Source organism: Malaclemys terrapin, chromosome 4 (assembly GCF_027887155.1).
Source record: "Malaclemys terrapin pileata isolate rMalTer1 chromosome 4, rMalTer1.hap1, whole genome shotgun sequence".
Lineage (NCBI taxonomy): Eukaryota > Metazoa > Chordata > Testudines > Emydidae > Malaclemys > Malaclemys terrapin.
In genome coordinates this window covers 50,576,695-50,597,482 of record NC_071508.1, presented here as the reverse complement: position 1 = coordinate 50,597,482, position 20,788 = coordinate 50,576,695, and the positions used below count along the sequence as shown (strand labels likewise).

Genomic DNA, 20,788 nt, shown 5'->3' with positions numbered 1-20,788 from the left:
GTCCACCCTCCCCTGCACTCACCAGCGGCGGGAAGTGGAGTGCTGCGGCGTGCTGGGAGCTGTGGGAGTAGAACTGGCTGGGGCCGGGCTGCTCCACTTCTGCCGCTGCTGTTGAGTGCAGGGGGGGATCCCTTCCACCAAGCCGCCTCCCCTGAGTGACACGGCTGGGGCTGGGGTGAGGGAAGCGGACAGGGCCAGCTCTGACTTTTTTGCCGCCCCAAGCCAACAGATACTTGCAAATCTGCTGGATGAAATGAGACTTGACCAAAAGCTGGTGATTATTTCTTATGTTCCCCTCTGGTAACAGGCCTAGATACAAAGATGATTTAAGTCTGAACAATGAACAGCAAAAATGAAAATAAACTTGAAAATAGACAAGCTCAGATTAGTGTACTAAACAAGAATGTGCTGTACGATATCACTGAGTGTAATGGGGGTATAATTCCTTAAAGGTAATTAAATATTTATTTCTAAGCTTGTTCCCTACAACTTGGTGAGTGGAGGGTATTTAAACTCATTTCTGATCGTAACACAATTTTCTTTTTCCATTGATCTCTCTCAGCTGGTGGAGATCTATATATTTGGGACCAAAGGTCCACAACACGTAGGTTATGTTAGTGTAATTATATCCATTTTGTTCATTTTATTGCCTACGCATTTAAATATTTTTTTAAAGATACTCTGTATCCTATCTACACCATAACACTTTCTCAAGACATTAAAATTTTCTCGAGATCCTTTCTAGTCCTATGATTCTATGAATTGTAGCTATCTCCTTTTGCCTAATATCTTTACTCAACGTCAAAGGTTTCCATCAGCCTGTTTTACCTCTTTTGTTATGTGTTACACAATAGAGTTGTTTCAGTGACTCACAGTAGAGATTGTCCAACTCTAAAGACTGACTCATAATTTAGTCAGCTATTCTTGCATGCACAATTTGATACATGTAATCTCATGCCATGATGCCTCTAAATCTGGTGACTGTTTTGGTCAGGTTAAGAATATTTGCTATTTTAGTGATCATATTTGACTAATATTTTAAATATTCAACAGTTTGTGTAAGCAGTTGGGTTCCTTCTACTCCTGGAAACCTATGACCCAGGAACCTCTTGCTGCCAATAGCAGAGGGCCCCAGGTTTGCATAGAGTTTTACAGGGATCCCCTGTGTCGGATATACGCATAAAGGTGGCATTTGAGGTCTCTTCTGAGAAATGGTAGCCCACTGGTCATACATTGTAAAATGTATGAATGGATAATATTTAAGGAGTTGTGTCTGTACTGAAAATTATGTTTTTAAGGCAGGTAACCTGGAGGTGACATATCTGAGGTTCCTTTCAAGCATGAGGTAACAGACACTTATCTCTCTATCTGGTCATGTATGTATCGGGCATTGTATGTCACACTGGATGCCTGTTTGCATACTGAGCAAAATGCTAATCAAGCGACTGTGAAGCTGTCAAGAGAGAAAATTTACAGGAAAAAATAAACCGAGGAAGGGAGATCCTGTTTATTAGTAAAGACGGTAAATTGCTGGGGTATATCTGGGGGTACAGAGGGACACCCTGGATCCTTCACTGAGAAAGCAAGCTAACAGTGTGTTTGTCTTATGAAAGGAGGGTCACAGCCAAGCCTGGTTGTAAAAGGCTGGAAGGACTTCAGGTGAATATTGCTCTATAAGACAGGAAAGTATCCAGCTAAGGCAATCTGGGTTCTAGAATGCTTGTTATGATTTTTATTTTCTGTGTGAGCATTTGTTTCCAGTACTTCTACTTGCTATCATTTGCATCTCTATACCTTGCTAAATAAAACTTTTACTCGTTTTCACTGTAACCATGTCTGTGTGCTCTGTATTAAGCAAAGAAGTTATCTTAGGTGTAACTGTAACCTGGGGGCACTGATTCTTTGGAAGCAGCAAATCTGTGAATACTGTGAGAGTCCAGTGGAACAAGGGCTAGACCCTCAGAGAGCGATGCTTGGAGGGCTCAAAGTTGGAGTGTGCCTATCGCTAATTTGTAGGAGAGAGAGAGAGCAGGGCCTGTATAGGCCTAGAGGTGAGTGCTCGTGTTGCCTGTGGCTGGTGGAATCGGGGCGCTGACCCCTGGCAGGCACAAACAAGGCTTACTATTGCTAAGTTCAGGTGGTAGCGAGGTGACTCATAGCACCCGGGTGCCCCCAGGAAGCATTACAAAACCCACTGTTAAAACTCAAGTTCTGCAAAGTCAGTGGCAACAGATCTGTGAATTTCTTGTCCATCCATTTCAGCTTCTCCATAATTTTAATTCTTCTCCACACCTGCAGGTTTTTCTGCTTAGGCTGGACTATCATACTATCCATTGTTGTATGCAGTGTAGCTGCAGCCGTGTTGGGCCCAGGATATTAGAGACCAGGTGGGTGAGGTAATATCTTTTATTGAACCAACTTCTCTCTCCCCAACAGAAGTTGGTCCAATAAAAGATATTACTTCACCCACCTTGTCTCTCTAATATCATGCAATCGTTGGAATGCTGCAGTGCAGGCTATCTACCTAAAAGGTCTGACCCAGCAATTTGCATCTTCTTTTGATAGCCTGGTTTTCAAAGCACTGCATCATGTCAGGAAGATGGGACAGATACAGGGAGGATCAGGTCACATTCCAATATCTTATCTGATAATACTTAATCAGAGGGTGGAATTTTCAAGAACACCTAATTTGCTTAGGAAATCAAGTCCCATTGACTTTCAATGAGACTTGTGCTCCTAAGTTATTTAGTTTCTTTTGAACATCCCACCCAGACTAAATATCTAGTTTAAAAAGAACTATGAAATATTTAAGGTTCTTAGAAGCTGAAAATATTCTCCCAAATTAAGGAGTATATTTTTATGAATGCTTTTTACATGCACAATTTACACCAACAATATTTGCATCCACAAAATGAACTGCAGGTATAAATTTAATTACTGATCTGGCTAACTTCCTGATTTGCACTCACAATCAGGTGCAAATACTCAGAACTGCAACCAAAATTCAGTTGTAAGTTGAAAACTTCATGTGCAAATCTTGTGGGCAGAATTTGTGCTTGCAAAAGAGACTACCCTTTTGAAAATATGAACCCAAATATTTACTCTTACATCCTCTTTCTACACCATGATATCTTAACAGCAAGCAATTCTAAGATACACCAATAGCCTACATTATTGCTCTCCAAAGCATTAGCAAATATTGTCCGTAGAACAAGCAAATAGGACTCCAATTTCCAGATGTCACTATAAGTCAGGACAGTTCTTTGAAACCTCATTTGTTTGTTTTGGTTTGAGTGCAATGCAAAGCAGGGTAGTAATAGTACCAAACTCATCCATAAAGTACATGTAATAAGCTTAGGGTTACCATATTCTGTACCTCCAAATGGAGGACACTCCACGGCCCCTGGCCCCGCCCCCAGCCCCGCCCATACCCCCTCCCCAACCCCGCCCCCTCCCCAAAGTCTCCGCCCCCTCCCCTGCTTCCCGCGAACATTTGATTCGCGGGAAGCCTGAAGCAGGTAAGGGGGGAGTGGGGGGGAGGAGGCGCAGCCCAGGCTAGCCCCCCCGGCGGCTCCAGCCTGGGTCGGCTCGGGCCCTGGGGTGCCGGCCCTGGCCCACCACCCCCGGCTCCCCGCGGGCCCGGCCGGCCCGGCCCCCCGCCGGCCCGGCCCCCCGCCGGCCCGGCCGACCCGGCCCCCCGCCGGCCCGGCCCCCCGCCGGCCCGGCCGGCCCGGCTCCCCGCCGGCCCGGCTCCCCGTCGGCCCGGCCGGCCCGGCCCCCCGCCGGCCCGGCCCCCCGCCGGCCCGGCTCCCCGCGGGCCCGGCCGGCCCGGCTCCCCGCGGACCCGGCTCCCCGCGGGCCCGGCCGACCCGGCTCCCCGCCGGCCCGGCCGACCCGGCTCCCCGCCGGCCCGGCCCCCCGCGGGCCCGGCCGACCCGGCTCCCCGCCGGCCCGGCCCCCCGCGGGCCCGGCCGACCCGGCTCCCCGCGGGCCCGGCTCCCCGCCGGCCCGGCCGACCCGGCTCCCCGCCGGCCCGGCTCCCCGCGGGCCCGGCCGACCCGGCTCCCCGCGGGCCCGGCTCCCCGCGGGCCCGGCTCCCCGCGGGCCCGGCCGGCCCGGCTCCCCGCCGGCCCGGCTCCCCGCGGGCCCGGCCGACCCGGCTCCCCGCGGGCCCGGCTCCCGGCCGGCCCGGCCCCCCCGCCGGCCCGGCCCCCCGCCGGCCCGGCTCCCCGCGGGCCCGGCCGGCCCGGCTCCCCGCGGACCCGGCTCCCCGCGGGCCCGGCCGACCCGGCTCCCCGCCGGCCCGGCCCCCCGCCGGCCCGGCCGACCCGGCTCCCCGCCGGCCCGGCCCCCCGCGGGCCCGGCCGGCCCGGCTCCCCGCCGGCCCGGCCCCCCGCGGGCCCGGCCGACCCGGCTCCCCGCCGGCCCGGCTCCCCGCGGGCCCGGCCGACCCGGCTCCCCGCGGGCCCGGCTCCCCGCGGGCCCGGCTCCCCGCCGGCCCGGCTCCCCGCCGGCCCGGCTCCCCGCAGGCCCGGCCGACCCGGCTCCCCGCCGGCCCGGCCGACCCGGCTCCCAGCCCGGACCCCGGCCCGGCACCGCGCCCCCGGCTCCCCGTCCGGCACCGCGCCCAGCCCTGCACTGCGCCCCTGGTTCCCGGCCCGGCACCATGCCCCCGGCCCCGCACGGCCGGCCCCGGCCGAGCACCACCCAGCCCTCCCGATTTTCCCGGACATGCCCGGCTTTTGGGGATTTCCCCCCGGACGGGGATTTGAGCCCCCAAAAGCCGGACATGTCCGGGAAAATCCGGACATATGGTAACCCTAAATAAGCTTCATGTGTATATTCAACTACCATTTTACATCTTCAAAGCACTGTACAAGCACTCACAATACACCTTTGGGATAGCAGGGCCAGATTAATGCAGGGGCTTTAGGGGCTGCAGCCTGGGGCCCCAGTGCAGCAGGCTCAGGCAGACTGCCTGCATGCTGTGACCCCACGCTGCTCCAGGAACTGGCCAAGAGGAGCTGCGGGGGCGGTGTTTGTAGGCAGCGCACGGAGACGCACTGTCCCCCTCCCCCAGGGGTTCGCAGAGATGTGCCAGCAGTTGGCCGCTTCCGGGAGCGGCGTGGGGCCATGGCATGCAGGCAGGCAGCTTGCCTGAACCCTGCTGTGCCGCCGGCCGGCCGGGAGCCCTGTGGTAAGCGCCTCCTGGCCAGAGCCTGCACCTCGCACCCACTCTTACACCCCACCTCTTGCCCCAGGTCAGAATCCCCTTCTGCACCAAACTACCTCCCAGAGCCTGCACCCTCTCCTGCACCCCAACACTGCCCCAGCTTGGAGCCCCTTCCTGCACCCTAACTCCCTCCAAGAAAGAAACTAATATAATGGCTGTTCTAAGGTAAGAAGTAGGCTATTTTGAATTAACTTAACCATAGTCTACATGTTTTAAGACTGAAATGTAGCCATAGAACAGCTTTATGTTAATTAAAAGGCAAGTTTAGTATAGCATTAATAGCCTCGATGCCATAATTGTGATAATTTTGTTTTAAATTAGGAAAAAGACTTGAGCCCCACAAAATCTAATAGCCCCAGGCCCACCGGAGAGTTAATCCAGATCTATCCTGTGGGATAGATATTAAAATATTCCCAATCCACAAACTATGGGCCAGGTTCTGATCTCAGGTACAACAGTGGAAAAGTAGAGTAATTCCATTAGTTACAGCAGTGTAAATTCAGTGTAGTTGAGAGTAGAATCTGGCCTTATGTTTCAAGTTTCCCTGAAAAGTCAAGGCTAAAATTTACAACTGTGGCTTTTGATTTTTCATTGCCCAACTTGACACTCGGGGCTTAATTTTCAAAGCTGCCAAGCATCTACACCTCCTATTAATTTAAAGCTGAAGCTTAGCAGCTATGAAAATTAGGCTAAAACTGTTCCGTGCGTGCGCGCATACACACAATCAGAGACCACTGTTGAAAGTGCTGGCCTTAGTGACATACCCAAGGCTAAAAGTGGCAGAGCAACTTTAAAAAAAAAAAACTACACACTTCTGCAGAGTGATTTATGGTAATATTCAGTTAGTATTGTTAACATTTATGAAAACATATGCATTTATGAAAACATCTCAGACCAAACAAAACAAGTATCTTTAAAGGCCCAAATTATTGTAAGCTTTATCATAGAAAGCAAGAATGCAGTTTCTTTACATGAACAATTAAAATATTTGCTCTTTTGATCTCCATAAGAAACACTTTTGAAAAGATACATCAGAGTATGTTCACTATGTCCTCAGGCTCTGGTCATTAACTTCCTTCTGGTCATTAACTTATGTTCATGTCTATTCCTAGGATTTCCTGCTTCCTTTCTCCCTTTCATTTGTCCAGTTCACCAGGCTGCCCTCAAAGCAGCACATTTGGGGAAAATTTTCAGGGAAGTGGTTTCACAGTTTGACTGTGGATTTGACCCTGTCTCCTCAGATTTCAGAGCGGATTCCTGAGATTCAGCTCTTCTCCAGGATTGTCTTTAAAAATACTGAGGTGACAACTCAGTTTAACAAGTGTCTGTCCTAACTTTTTCTTCTGGGGGTGAGGGTGGAGCGAGGATGGCTGTGCCTCAACCAATTTTAGAATTAACCCTCTTTCTCACCACCCTCCAAACCTCCACATCTACACTATTAATACACCTCCTCCTATAGCAAACTTTACTACAACACAGTTCTCCTCTAACCTAAAATAAGCCTGGTAACCAATTTGTAGCGTAGACTGGGCCGTCTAAGGTTGCAGCAGTTAGATTATATGGTCATGGTCCAGACTATGCTATAAATTGGAAGCAGGTTTGTAATTAGGTTCCCTGAGGTTGTGTTTGTAATGAAACATTTAGGGGCCTGCCCACATTATGAGTAAAATGGTGTTTCTGTAACCAATTTGTGACTTTATCTGAACTGGTTGCCACAAATACGGTTGAGCTATTTCCACAGACAGTAGCTTTTATTCACAATGCAATCATTTAACTGAGCTTGTGCATTCGACTACTATGTTGCCTAAACATGTTTGTATTTGGGGTATCCTGCTCAGCAGGGACTAGGGATAGAACTGGAGAACATGCAAAAAGAGTGGCATTAGCAGCACATGGGGCAATGAACTCTGGGAGGAAGAAGTATCAGGTAGTGAGGCACAATAATGGGGTCTTGCTCACAGGACAACAGTATTACAAAGTGGTTACAGGGAGACCGCCACTGGCCAGCTTAGGGGGTTGCTGGCACAAGTGACACATGATTAGCCGCCATTGTTACTAATCAAATATTAGTCACGTTGTATGTAAACACAGACTGCCACTAACAGGTTACAACTGCAGTTAAAAGCTGTACTATAGCTAGAGACATAGGGTTGCTTTCCTGCTACTTCTTTTCCTTTATCCAGTTGGCTTATTCTGCCCTGGTGGCCTAGTGCACATGAGTAGTGGGAGGGGAGCTGACTGCAAGTGTATCAGTCTTGGTTGTTTGTGTTTCCGATATCCCGCTTGCTAAGTGCCTCCTCATTAATTATTCCCTTAAAATTGTTAATGGACTTTGTACAGCTGTGTACTGCTTATTTGCACCTCACTCACAAAAATCCCCCAATGTCAAAAGCCAAGGATGGTGTTTGTTTGTTTTTTTTTTAAAATTCATGACTCAGAGAAGTATGGACAAATACTCATCCTTGCCTACTCTACCATCAAATTTAAGAGGGTGCAAACCATTAACTATCTTGATAGTTGTTAATAAGATCCTCAGAATGAATCTGTGTATTGTATTGTTAAAATTGTAATGCTAGACAAAGTGTTTTTTAAAAAAAACCTGATAATCTTAATTATTGCACATTTTGTATGATCAGGACACGTCAGACTTCTAAAAATATTTAGAACAGTGAACAGCCTCACAGATCAACTGTCTAGAGCCATTGCAGGCCACAGAGAAGTCACCAACACTATGCTGAGGTTAGAAATTAACTTACTGATTCCAGCAAATCAGTTCAGATTTTTTTATGGGAATGATCCAGCAAAAGTTAATCTGATCTACTTTGTTCACAGCTGCTGACACTGAAAATAACACATTCAGTGCATGATTGGTGGCAGCAACAGCAGCTCCTGCCAGATACCAAGAACTAATGTCCGAGTTAGTCTACTAATTTCCGTAGAGTTACTCTACTCCAACCAGGCATTTTTTGCGGATTGCTTTAAATAAGAAAAAAATAATCTCAGTGAATCCTTGGGATCCTTTTAGTCTGTGAAATGCTCAACAAAAGATGTATATAATATACAATATTAGCTTTCTCACTTTATTTCCTCAACAAAAGACTTAAGATTGTCTGTATTAACATCTGTATATATCTATTCTTTGTTTGTGTTATCACAGATAAAAACAGGAAAAGTTAAGATGGGGTGGGGGAAAATAAACAGTAGCTGTTTAATTCTTTTAGCATTTTTATCTCCATTTAGCTTCTCAGCAAAGGACCAGCTGAGATCAGACAAAAAAGGTGCCATGCTTCCCTACTGAGGACTTCATTATATGTCCAAGAAAACTGGCACTGCATGCTCTAGATTCAATGACAGCAAATCTTTGATGAATAAATACTTTGTGATAGAATTATCTGCATGGCTAGTTTTAAGAACTTGTACAAAAATTGCTCTTGTAGTGAGTACACTTCTTTTGGTTTGGTTCATGGTACATTTGTTGTATGTTATTACATCTTTCTTTGACATATCTAAGCTAATTACACATGGAGGGCACCCTATTGAAAACTTTTAGCTGTTTTCTGAGAATTATCTACATCACTGACCTAGCAAAGGAACGTGCAAATACAACATCATCTGTTACTGATCCATCCCTTGAAATGAGTAGAAGTGCTAAAACTACTTCCGTAGACTGTAAAGCTACCGTGGACATTAACAATATAACAGCCCAAATGTTTAAAGGCCTCTCTAGACCACCAGATGCTGGAACAATTTGAGGACTTCTTTTCATCCTTTCCTAAAGATATGGGGGTCAGGGGAGAATCTTGGTTCCAAAATAGGCAAGTCCTATACAATTCCTGAGGCCTGATCCTGTTCCCATTATAATCATTGGAAAGCTTGCCATTGATTTCAGTGAGAGTAGTAGCTGGACCTTATTTTGTATAGTATCTTTCACACTAACTAACTAACTGACAATTGTACAGGACTTTGAACATCTAAATTAATGTATAAATCCTAAGCTTTATTGCCACCCAAACCATTCTACAGAATTACAGATAATACCACAGCAGATTTAAGAGTCTTCACTTAAACATACAGAAGCCAATATAATAATCCTTGTAATGCCTCATCTTTTATCTCTCTGTGGGTAGGGCACTTGCTACATTGCATATGCTAGCAGTGTAATATCACTACCATTTTGACAGCCTAGTGAGGTCTAATTATTAATCTGTTAAGATTTTAAAATAATCCTTGAGTAGTATTTCTGTTTAACCTTGTTTGGCTCTAATGTCCCTTGATGGCTTTATAATGTATAATCCGTAGGATTATTGCTGGTGCTAATATGAATGGTGTTTATACTGTCCAATAACCTAGTTTATTTCTGATAAAACCTAGCTCTAGTGAGTGATGATGATGTTTCAGATGAGGTGGAGAACCATCCTATCGCAACAGTGTGTTCTGCTGGTGACATGTCTCCTAATCAATTTGGAAGCAGTGCCTATAGACATAGACAAGACAAAAGTTCAAGGAGAACCCCATGTAGAAGGAGCAAAAATAGAAACCCCGGTAAGTAAATGAAAGGTATTTTATTAAATACTTTGTACTAAAAGGCAGTGTTTTTTCTTTCAATAACAAGCTCATTGATCTTTTTCATCTTGAGATTTGTCCATGACTAGTCCTCCTAGGTGCTGTAATAAATAATAATTAACTTTGTTAGTGCTGTACTTTAAGGAGAAACTAGTAGTATTTCACCTTTCCATGTGGAGTGGTCATATTCAGTGTTCAATACCTGCTCCCGTCTCTCGCTCCCTGATGTGGTAGGACTAGGGAGGTAACGGAGCCAATGCACAAAGCTCCTGATGGGAGGAAATTCCTATTGTACACCTCCTCCCAACTGATTGAGTGGCATTAATAAGCTAAAAGGAAGTTCTATCCAGTCATCTTTGGCAGGAAGAATGCTGGTCCCAACTTGGACCTCAACAGAGAGTGGAACAGGGTTAAATCAGGGAAATACAGAAGGATTTTCGCAAGCAATTTTCCTAGTAATAAAATGCAGTGGGTAACCATGTCAAATAATGACAGCTGAGATAATGTGTTTGCCAAAGTGGAAAATGGAGTTGCCATGAAACAAAGTGCACGTAAGAGCTTTTAGTTATTAAACAATAATATTGCTGTTTTGCAAGTGAAGTCCTGCTACTAAACATGAAATCTTGGAGAGGGGTAGCTCTGTACCCACACTGTTCAATTCTAGCTGGCTAGGCTCCTCTAGATTGTTCCCTTTGCCCCAAACTCACAGGGGAAAATACAATGGATGTTACTATAGCCTGCTGCCATACAAACTTTTGCTGGCTTGATATGAAGCTTCACCCTCTTGGGGCAGCTCCAGCTAGTTAGCACCCAGCAATTCTGTCCCAATGGCCCTGTGCAAATGGTCCTGTACTTCCTGTAAATTCCCCCAAGATTTGCATGATTCTTGGAGGTGGATATTGGGTTATGGGGGCAAAACTTGTGGCTGCTGCTTCTATCAGGATGGGAATGAAGTGGCACATTATGCTCCCTAAAAAAGAATTCCTAGTAAACTCAGAAAGTGGAAACTCAAGGAGATAATCTCCTGTAGGGGAAAATGGTGGGTTTATGCCATTCTGAATTGTTGTGGTCTATTTGTCTACCAAGTAAGTTACAGATTAAAGCTTGTTTGTTTGTTTTTAATTTATATGATAGGCCCCAAATGTGCATGATGTATGTTCTTAAATCTCTATCTGCCTTTATTCCTTTGTCAACTTCTAGAACAAAAAGGGAACAGAGGAAACTAGCTTGTGTATGATAACTGTGCAAACCAACCAAAGCGAAGAAATTCATATCTTATTGCTGATATACTGAGTCAGTGCATTATGCTCAATACTACTGATGTTTGGGATTTTGTGTGATTAGATTAAATCTTTGCATTTATATGGAAATAAAACATTTGAGGGCATATTTTTTTCTAATCTCAAACTTCTTTTCCTAAAGGATACTGGGCTTTATTATGATGAATATCTCAAGCAAGTGATAGATGTCCTAGAAACAGATAAACATTTCAGAGAGAAACTTCAGACTGCTGATATAGAGGAAATAAAGGTATGTGCAAAGATCAATAGAATTTAATCAAGACAAGTTTAGACAGCTACAAATCAATGATAGTTTCATATTTTTCTGTTCATCTTAATTTTTATTTAGTATTGCCTTTACATTACTTTTTTATAGCTTACACAATTTAAATTAGACTCTTTAAAGAGATCTTGATTTCTGCAGCTACAGGACAGATTTAAATTAAATTAATGGAGATATCCCATCTCCTAGAACTGGAAGTGACCTTGAAAGGTCATCCAGTCCAGTCCCCTGCCTTCACTAACAGGACCAAGTACTGATTTTGCCCCAGATCCCTAAGTGGCCTCTCAAGGATTGAACTCACAACCCTGGGTTTAGCAGGCCAATGCTCAAACCGCTGAGCTATCCCACCCCCGGAGAGCTGTTTTTTAAAGAAACTGTACCATATCAGTCTTCCAAGAGGTTTTAATTTGTTACCTAACTATTAATAAAACAACTAGATTCAGATATCTTGCTTTTGGGAAACATTTATTAGCGTTTTCCTGCAAAATGGAAAGCAAGGCCTTAAGAATTCTTTGAAATTCAGAAGGAACAGCACAATGTTCATTAATGTCAAAATGGCTCTTAGCATAGCTCTCACTTTGTTGCCTGCCAAGTGATTCAGAGCACTACTGAGCCAACGGCAGAGAGGCTTCTCTACCCTTCCAGATGGAAGCAATGAGCCACATGTGAATTTAATGACGTGGAAAAGGGTGGGGGAAGTAGAGAAACATAAAAAAGCCTGATCCTGAAGCCACTGGGAATTGAGGACAACACATGGTCTTCAAGTTTTGTGATAAAGGTGGCAGTGTTTGGGAAGAATAAAAAAGACTGAGCTGTGGTTCTCTTCTCTTCCCAGCACCCCTACTTCAGGTACCACTCCAACCACTGTCTTGGTGTTCTTTTCTCTCCCGCTGTTGCCACCCTAGGTTATGTTCATTCCTCCTCCGCCCTTCTCCAATCCCCAGGTCCAGCTGGCTGCTCCACATTCTCTTATGGTGAGGCTGGGGAGAAGAGAGCACTAAGCTTTCATTCCTCTTGCATTACCTTTGATGTAAAGCTCTGCTGCTGCTGCTAGAGTCTGACAGCTCTGGGATCCACTCCATTCCTGGCACAGTCCCTGGGGGGCTGGTAACAGTCTTCAGGTGCTGCTGAACATTCTTACAGCACCCTAGGTGGCTGCTACTGTGCTGATTCCTCCTTCAGCAAGAGGTTGGCTCCCACAGCACCCTGTTGAGCTGCAGTTCTCTGTGGACCACATGATGAGAATAGCTGATTTACAGAATGGTCACTCACTTCTGAAGAGATCTTTAAATACAGATACGCAGCTGTGCTTTAGGGTCTTGGTTTAATTGTGGTATCTGGAGCATCAACTTTTTTTTTTTTAAAGGCAGCTTAAAGTCTTTCAGTGAGTGCCCTGCCCCAATTTCTATTTTCATAAACTGACAAAGTTAATATTCCTCTTCAAACAATGTGTGAGATACTTATGATGTTTATATGGTCTTCAGAATTGACAATGGCTACCATGAGTAGAGAGTCTTACAGCCCACGTGTGGTGGGCATTTGAAAACTACAACACGATTGTCTTTATAGATCACTTATTTATTTTAACAGAGTGGAAAGCTAAGCAAAGAGCTAGACTTAGTAAGCCATCATGTGAGAACAAGGCTGGATGAACTGAAAAGACAAGAAGTGGCAAGGTTAAGGATGCTAATTAAAGCTAAAATGGATTCCTTTCAAGGTAAGCATACAAAGCAGAATTCAGACAATTAACAGATTGGTCTTTATCAGATAGGTGCCTGGAATCCATCAATTTTGTTCACTGGCTCCTATCAGCAATAATGATTAAACTGAGTTGGAATGGTAAAATGGTCCCCATTTCATACTCTTGAGATGGAAAGTATGAGAAAGAGCGTGTCCTTCTAGAAAATCAGGGAGAAGAAGGGAAGCAATCTGTGTCTTACAAGTAAGAAAAACTGATGCTGACAATGGGACTTTTAGATGCTTATAACTATTTCTCAGACAACAGTTTCCCTCAATGTCTCACTTTTCACATCCCTCACTGTGTTCTAGCAATATGGCAGGGTTGAATTTAACCAATTAAACTGTTGAGGGATTTTCCCAAAGCACAAAACTACATGGTTTAGTCACTTAGGTGCCTAAGCTCAACTTTTAAGCACCACTGAGATCCTTAGAAACCCTGCTCAGCTTCCACCTACTCCTGTAGGCACGTAAATTCCCATGGTGCCTATGTTTCCACCAGTGGGCATGAACTAAACTTCTGATGCTGCTTGGCTCCCTATCCCATGCCTAAGCTTCACTAGGATTCTCAAATGAGGGTGTTCCCCTGCCTCTCTCTCCTGCTGGGCTTGATCCAATAAGGTGAGCTCAGAGTATGCCTAACCTGCACAAAAGACAGCGTGGGTGACCAGATCAGGAATGTGTGTGTGGAATTACAGCACTCACAGGGGCTGTAGGAGACCTGTTTCCAACTCCTCACTGTGCCTAATTTGGAGCAGGGACTTGAACTTGGGTCTGCCCCCTTCCACAAGGCTATTTGGTATTGTGGGTTAGGGCTCTCTGTCTTTCCCATTGGAGCTCTTCCACTCTGTATGAATAATTAAATACTCACTGGGACAGAGAGGAAAAGATAAAGATATAGACTCTGTAGCCTGGGGGCTTAGGCATTTCCTGGGATGCAGGAAACCCATGTTGCACTCCCTACTCCAGTGACCCAGGTGGCTGTTGCTTATAACAGGTTGGGGTCACATCAACAGCCACTCGCCCTGAAGAGAAAGTACTGACCTGACCTGGCTTAGGTGCTCAATTCCAGGAGCAGGTGTGTGACTGTGAATCCTAAACACAGATAGGCACCTCCCTCCTGTCTAAAATTAGGTGCCTCACTACCTTTGAGAGGTGGCGCTTATGTCTTACCCTTCTCTTTGGCATTTCCTACCGGCTAGTTTAGACAGCTCCCTGCTCAGCATGCTGGTTTATATGAATCACATTTTTAGGAACCTAACTCTCCCCATGTATTGTACAGGGAGCCTGGGTGCCTTACTTGGGGGTGAGAATTCCATTGGGTGCCAGAGTGCCTAAAAATTAGGCATTGGACTCCTATGTCCCTTTGTGGATTTAGCGCAATCTACTTTTTTTTTTAAAAAGGTGTTCGGAACAGGTTTTTTTTTAACTGGTCGACTAGCTCAAAAGTGGCTGTCTTTCTTTCAACCTTCTCCTCACCAGAAATTAGCATGAGAAACTCAGCTCAAAGGATTTTTGTTGTTGTTGCAGTTCAAGCATCAGAAACAGGGACTTGGAATGAAAGTGTCTTCTTGTCCATAATTATAGCATTGCTAATGCTACACTGCAATCTACTCAGTAGGTCTTTATATTTAGAAACAAAGTATACAAGTTTCCAGCGCGTACAGTTCCTGCTAGCTTGCCTGGCAGGGGGTACTGCCTCATCTGCTTGCCCAACGCTGCACAATTTAATTCTAACATGCAAAATATAAATTAAAAAAAAGTTACCAGGGAGACTTGATGCAAACCTTTTACTGGAGGTTTCTTTCTGAAAAGAATTGTATTCACAAGCACAGAGTTTCTAATGGTGATGCTAGGAATATCTTCCAAAATATTCTGCTTAGTTTTGTTTCTTTTTAATAAAAAGTGGATGTGTAATTTTTCTGCGCAGATTTATCAGCGCAGTAGGGGCCTGATCCAATTCCTTACCAAGTCAGTGGAAAGACTCCCATTGATTTCAGTGGGCAATGAATCATAACTTAAGCTTGTATTCTTTCAGTGTTCTACCATCCCGCTGTGGCACTGGTAATGCCAGGAGAAAGCCAAAAATCTTTGGGGAAGGACTGTATTTTTACTGCTTTTTAGTGAAGTGCTTATTCCCAGTCATTAATTAGCCACTGGACCACCCTGGCCACAGGCAATTGGGGGGGGCCCAGAAAAATGGGTGCCCCGCACCTCCAACTCGCTCTGCCCACCTGGCACCCCTGCCGGGGAGCCCCTGTGCCCAGACTCCACTCTTCACTGCAGCGCCGGCTGGGCGGAGCAGGGCACTTCCCCACGCCAGCATCCCAAGTGGCAAGAGCACTGGGAGGGACGGGAGGGACTGCAGGCGGAAGGGGTTGGGAGGGGTCCCACTTGTTCTGGCCCAGGGGATCTACAAAACCTTTATCTGCCCCTGGCTATTCCAATGGGGCCTTGATCCCTGATTGGGACCTCTGGGTGCTATGTCCTACAATTAGTAAATAATAATAAAATTGGCCTAGAGCTTTAGATCACTTTTCAGTCTTTTGTGCTTTTCTTTTTAAATGAAAGTTACAGTCCAGAGAACACAGCCCACCACATATCCTCTCCAGAGGAATAAATGGGTTGCTTCACATATGTACACAAGACCCACAGTTCATCGCAGATTCTAATGCAGGCAGATTTCCCCCTGAAGTTGTGATGAAGCTCACAATAATCTAATTAAGGACAACTAGTGTGGATGGTAACTTTATGTAGCTGAAAATTTCGTTGTAATGCCCCATTGTGACGGGTTGGATCACAGAAACCCCTTTGGGACTGCCACCTGATGTGCTGAGACTACCTCTGAGCCCGTTTTCCCTGGCAGCTCGGGACTTCAGTGCCCTGCCTGGTTTGCCAGACACGTTAGCCTGCTACAAACACAGACCCAGGTCTGAACCACGTCCCCCAAAAGCTGCAGACTTAACTGAAAACAGCTTAAGAAGTGTTCCGGTCTCCAGCACTCAGATACCCAACTCCCAATGAGGTCCAAACCCCAAATAAATCCGTTTGACCCTGTATAAAATGTATACAGGGTAAACTCAAATTGTTTGCCCTCTATAATACTGATAGAGAGATATGCACAGCTGTTCCCCCCCTCCTCCCCCCCCGGTATCAATACATACTCTGGGTTAATTAATAAGTAAAAAGTGATTTTTATTAAATACAAAAAGTAGGATTTAAGTGGTTCCAAGTAATAACAGACAGAACAAAGTAAATTACCAAACAAAATAAAATAAAACATGCAAGTCTAAGTCTAATACAGTAAGAAACTGAATAAAGATGAAACCTCACCCTCAGAGATGTTCCAATAAGCTTCTTTGTCAGACTAGCCTTCTCCTAGTCTGGGCTCAGTCCTTTCCCCGGTACAGTCCTTGTTCCAGCTCAGGTGGTAGTTAGGGGATTTCTTATGACTGCAGCCCCCTTTGTTCTGTTCCACCCCCTTATATATCTTTTGTACAAGGCAGGAATCCTTTGTCCCTCTCTGGGTTCCCACCCCTCCTTCTAAATGGAAAAGCACCAGGTTAAAGATGGATTCCAGTTCAGGTGATGTGATCACATGTCACTGTAAGACTTCATTACCCACTTGCCAGCACACACATATACAGGAAGACTTACAAATAAACAGAGCCATCTACAACCAATTGTCCATGTTAATGGGAGCCATCAAGTTTCCAAGCCACCATTAATGGCCCACACTTTGCATAATTACAACAGGACCTCAGTTATATTTCATATTTCTAGTGTCAGATACAAGAATGATACATTTATACAAATAGGATGACCACACTCCGTAGATTATAAGCTTTGTAATGATACATTACAAGAGACCTTGTGCATGAAGCATATTCCAGTTACATATTCACACTTTAACATATTTTCATAAAATCACAGAGTGCAAGGTCACACCCATGAACCCTCGCTGTCTCAGAAGATCAGCATTATTGTATTTAGTAGCATGTACTCACTCAAACTAAATCCTCAGACTGCAGATGTATGTATGCTATGTGTGTGTATGTATGCACAGTGGTCACATTTTTCAAATTTGGATGTCACTGACTTCAGTGGGAGCTGCAGGCATGCAGCATTTCTTTTATTTAGATCTCTAACTTTAGGTATCCAGGTTTGAAAAATTTGACCAGCCTGCCTAACTTTAACAACCTGATTTTCAGAAGTGCTGAGCACGCACAAATTCCACAGAAGTCAGTAAGAGCTGCAGGTGCTCAGCCAGGCAGCACCATGCCAGGTATCCAGATGCCTAAGCTCCCTCCTTCCACAGCCTCCTGCACAAATCATCATAGGCACCTAACACTGAAGGCAAGTCTACACTACAGCGCTACATTGATGCAGCTGCACCACTGTAGCACATCTGGTGAAGATGCACTATGCTGACAGGAGAGCACTCTTCCCGTTGGCATAATTAGTCCATCTCCAGAAGAGTCAGAAGCTATGTTGGCGGGAGAACATCTCCCGCCAACATAGCCCCAATGTGGACAGTCAATGTAACTGATGTCGCTCAGGGTGGTGTCTTTCACACCCCTGAGCAACGCAAGTTACAGCAATGTAAGCGGGAATGGAGACTAGCTCTAAGAGAGGAGTTGCAGCAGAGAATCCCAAGCAAAAGGAGGCACTGCCCTGGAGCCCAGGTTGAGATGCCTATCTCCAAGGGGGGTGGGGTGGGGCTTAGCACACGTCCTTTGGCTTGGCATCTCCCATTGACTAGTTTAGGTGAGGCGCCTCCTAGTGACTGGTTTTTGTGAATTCCATTCTGAGGCGCTTATCTCTTTGTTCATTGTATAGGGAGCCTAGGTGTTGAACTCAGGCTTTGTGAATCCCAGTGATTTTCTAGGCACATAAATTCCTTTGTGAATCTAGTCCTTAACCCACAGACTTAGGTGCCTAAATCCCAGTTTTAGGCACCATTACGATCCACAAAACTCCCTGTTGGCTGCCGCCAAACGCTGTAGGTGCCTAAACACTCAACACTTAAGTTTTCTGAGGCACCTAAATTTCTGCCTCCGGGTATGCACACTGCTGCCTTACTCAAGGCACCCGGGTACTATCTCCCACCTAAGCCTCATTGCAATACATGAACTAGGGGAAGATAAGCATTCATCCACTTATCTTGCTGCAGGGCTAGATTGGGTAGGTGTGCTCAGAGGTCGCCTACCAGACTGGGTTGCAGTTGTAGTTGTGGTGGTGCTAACACTGTCCAGGTTAAAACTTTTAGCCCAGTGTCTCACCTGGGATGTGGGAGACAGGTTTGGTTCCCACCTCAAGCACAGTGATTGGAGCAGGGGTACTGCACTCTGGATCTCCCACCTTCTAAATGGGTGTTCTAATCTCCAAGCTATAAAGTCATTTTTTCTCTCTCTCTAGTCCAGCAACTAAGTATTTATGCACAGTGGAACAGCTTCAACAGGAGATACTGAATGAGCCCACATCAGAATATCCTGAAGCTCAGTGGTTGGAGCCATCAGAGGTGTGGAAGACCCCTATTCAAATCCTCTGTTCACCGCTCCATGAAGGGGGAAATTAAAGCTGGGTCTCTCACATCCCAGGTGAGGGCTCTAACCACTGGGCTAAAAATTATATGGTCATCGCCTCTTCTGTCAGTTTTGCGTGGAGTGAGGCAGATGCTTCAGCTGCCTGACTCAAGAAGAGGGGTTTGCAGTTGTGGATTGCAAGCAGAGCTGAGTTCCTACCTGCAGTCTGGACTTAGGTGCCTATCTTCAAGAATGTAGTGGCTTCGTACACCCCCCTTCTCTAAGATATTTCCAACTGGCTAGTTTAGGTGGGGAGCTGCCTAGCTTGCTGGCTTTTTTTGGATCACATTCTTAGATTTCTATCTCTCCCCATTCACCATGTAGGGAGCCTAGGTGTCTAATTCAGGCTTTCTGGATCACAGTATATTGTGATTTTATGAGCACCTAAAAGTTAACGCTGAGCCTCACAATGCCAAAATCCCTTTGTGGATCTCGGACTTTGTGCCTGCTAGGGAGTGGTAGAGCATATTGTCCTTTAGCTATTCCCCACTCCTCCTCTGCCACTGATTATAGCTGACTTTATGCCACCTGGTGATTCCCTGAGATGCCCTGTCAGGGCAGCTTTCTGGCTGCTTTGCATTGCCAGAGAGAAAGTCAGAAAATCCAAGATTAATAACGGTCTTATCAGCATGAGTTTGGGATGGGCATGTTACTCCCATGTCTAGCCCTACAAGGTCCTGAGCTATTGAGCCTTAAAACACTCATGCAGGATAGAATATTTTCTATGCTACACATCAGATTAGTGTGGGGAGAGTTCAACAGTTGTGTGTATGTGGAAATTAGGACATATTTCTCTGACAGCATGCCTGAAAAATAAAAAGTGTCTTTGTTTGAAGCTGCTCCAAGATTTGATTGTTAGCAGTGGTCCTGGAAGAGATGAATTAGCACACAGCTGAAGCAGTCAAAGGCCATTATGTTTTTTTGCTATATACATTACACATGTAATATGAATATGTGCCACACAGGCACAATGGAGTCCACATAATCATGTTTATTAACTACATACAAAATGCAAGACCTAACTACATATATACAATATATCTTTGGCAAGGTTCTGGTGGTTTCTGTAACATGGAAGAAAGTCAGGGCCTCTTAAGGACACACACTATTTAAATTCCTATACCCTACATAATCCATGTTCTAAACTTTGTGTCATATGGCCTGTAGTTTATCACAATGCTATCACCATTAGATATATGGTATCTGTATACCTCGAGCAAGTATCTCTGGGCAACTGAGGCACATCCGTAAAATGTGAGTGACAGTACTTCTTTACCTCACAGGATAAATGCAATAAAGATTGTGAGGTGCTTATACTGCAGTAATAAGGTATTTACATGTCCCCCAGCTGGATGTATTTTTACAGTGTTCCATTTTCAAACGATCAAATAAGAACCTTTTGTCTGGTTTAGCAGTAATGTGGAAAGATAAAATCTAATACTGCACTTTTAAAAAATGCTTTATAAAACAGTGATTCATCAGAGAATGTATTTAGGCACAAGTGATCTCACAGTGGAGGAATGGTGGTTGAAATATGCACTGGCCACTGTTTGCTGGCATCTGATAATAAAAAAACAGAGCACAGATGTGACAAGACTATCTTTAGCTTACTAAAGGGTAACAAGTTGAAGGAGACTGTCCTACAATCTCCTATACAGATCAAACATTTCCTCTTTTTTTTGTTCAGCCATCTTGACAAGCTGCCCAATTAAAAAACTGATAGACTTCTAGAATCACTGGACATTACCGTCATGCCTAACTTAACAGAACAGATGCTGTTCAACGTAATATTGGTCTAGAGTGTTATATGGGTGTACGGACCAAAATCACAGTAGCATTTGGAAAACTGGTAGCATAGAAGCGTTTGATGCTGTTACTATACTTGCATGTTTTATATTGTTGGAAGCAACCCCTACAGAAGGGAGGGAGAAATGTTTGCAGCACCTTATTTGGACACAGGGCCTGACTCCCCACTGCCAGTACAAAAGGAATCTAAACTGCTGCTATTCTGATTTGGTATTGTTTCACATCCACTTTGGCCAGGTAGAGGTGATTTTGCAAGGTGTAAGGTGAGGAGTCAGTCCTAAGAACCAAATTCAGCTGGATG

General features: G+C 45.3%; 2 protein-coding genes across 4 annotated transcripts in view; one reads left to right on the top strand and one right to left on the bottom strand.

Moving 5' to 3' along the window:
- The window catches only part of LOC128836210 (zinc finger protein 664-like), a 98,274-nt gene that overhangs the window by 36,970 nt on the left and 40,516 nt on the right, over positions 1-20,788 (bottom strand). The window lies entirely within an intron of this gene.
- The window catches only part of NUCB2 (nucleobindin 2), a 50,368-nt gene that overhangs the window by 7,295 nt on the left and 22,285 nt on the right, over positions 1-20,788 (top strand). For 2 of the 3 annotated variants that reach the window (XM_054026254.1, XM_054026256.1), the window contains exons 2-4: positions 9,605-9,775; positions 11,219-11,326; positions 12,950-13,076. In XM_054026254.1, coding sequence (XP_053882229.1) covers positions 9,617-9,775; positions 11,219-11,326; positions 12,950-13,076 — 394 coding nt within the window. In that variant the 5' untranslated portion in view covers positions 9,605-9,616. Of the gene's footprint in view, positions 1-69; positions 275-9,604; positions 9,776-11,218; positions 11,327-12,949; positions 13,077-20,788 lie in introns of those variants that run through there. The other variant, XM_054026255.1, reaches the window with a different exon arrangement.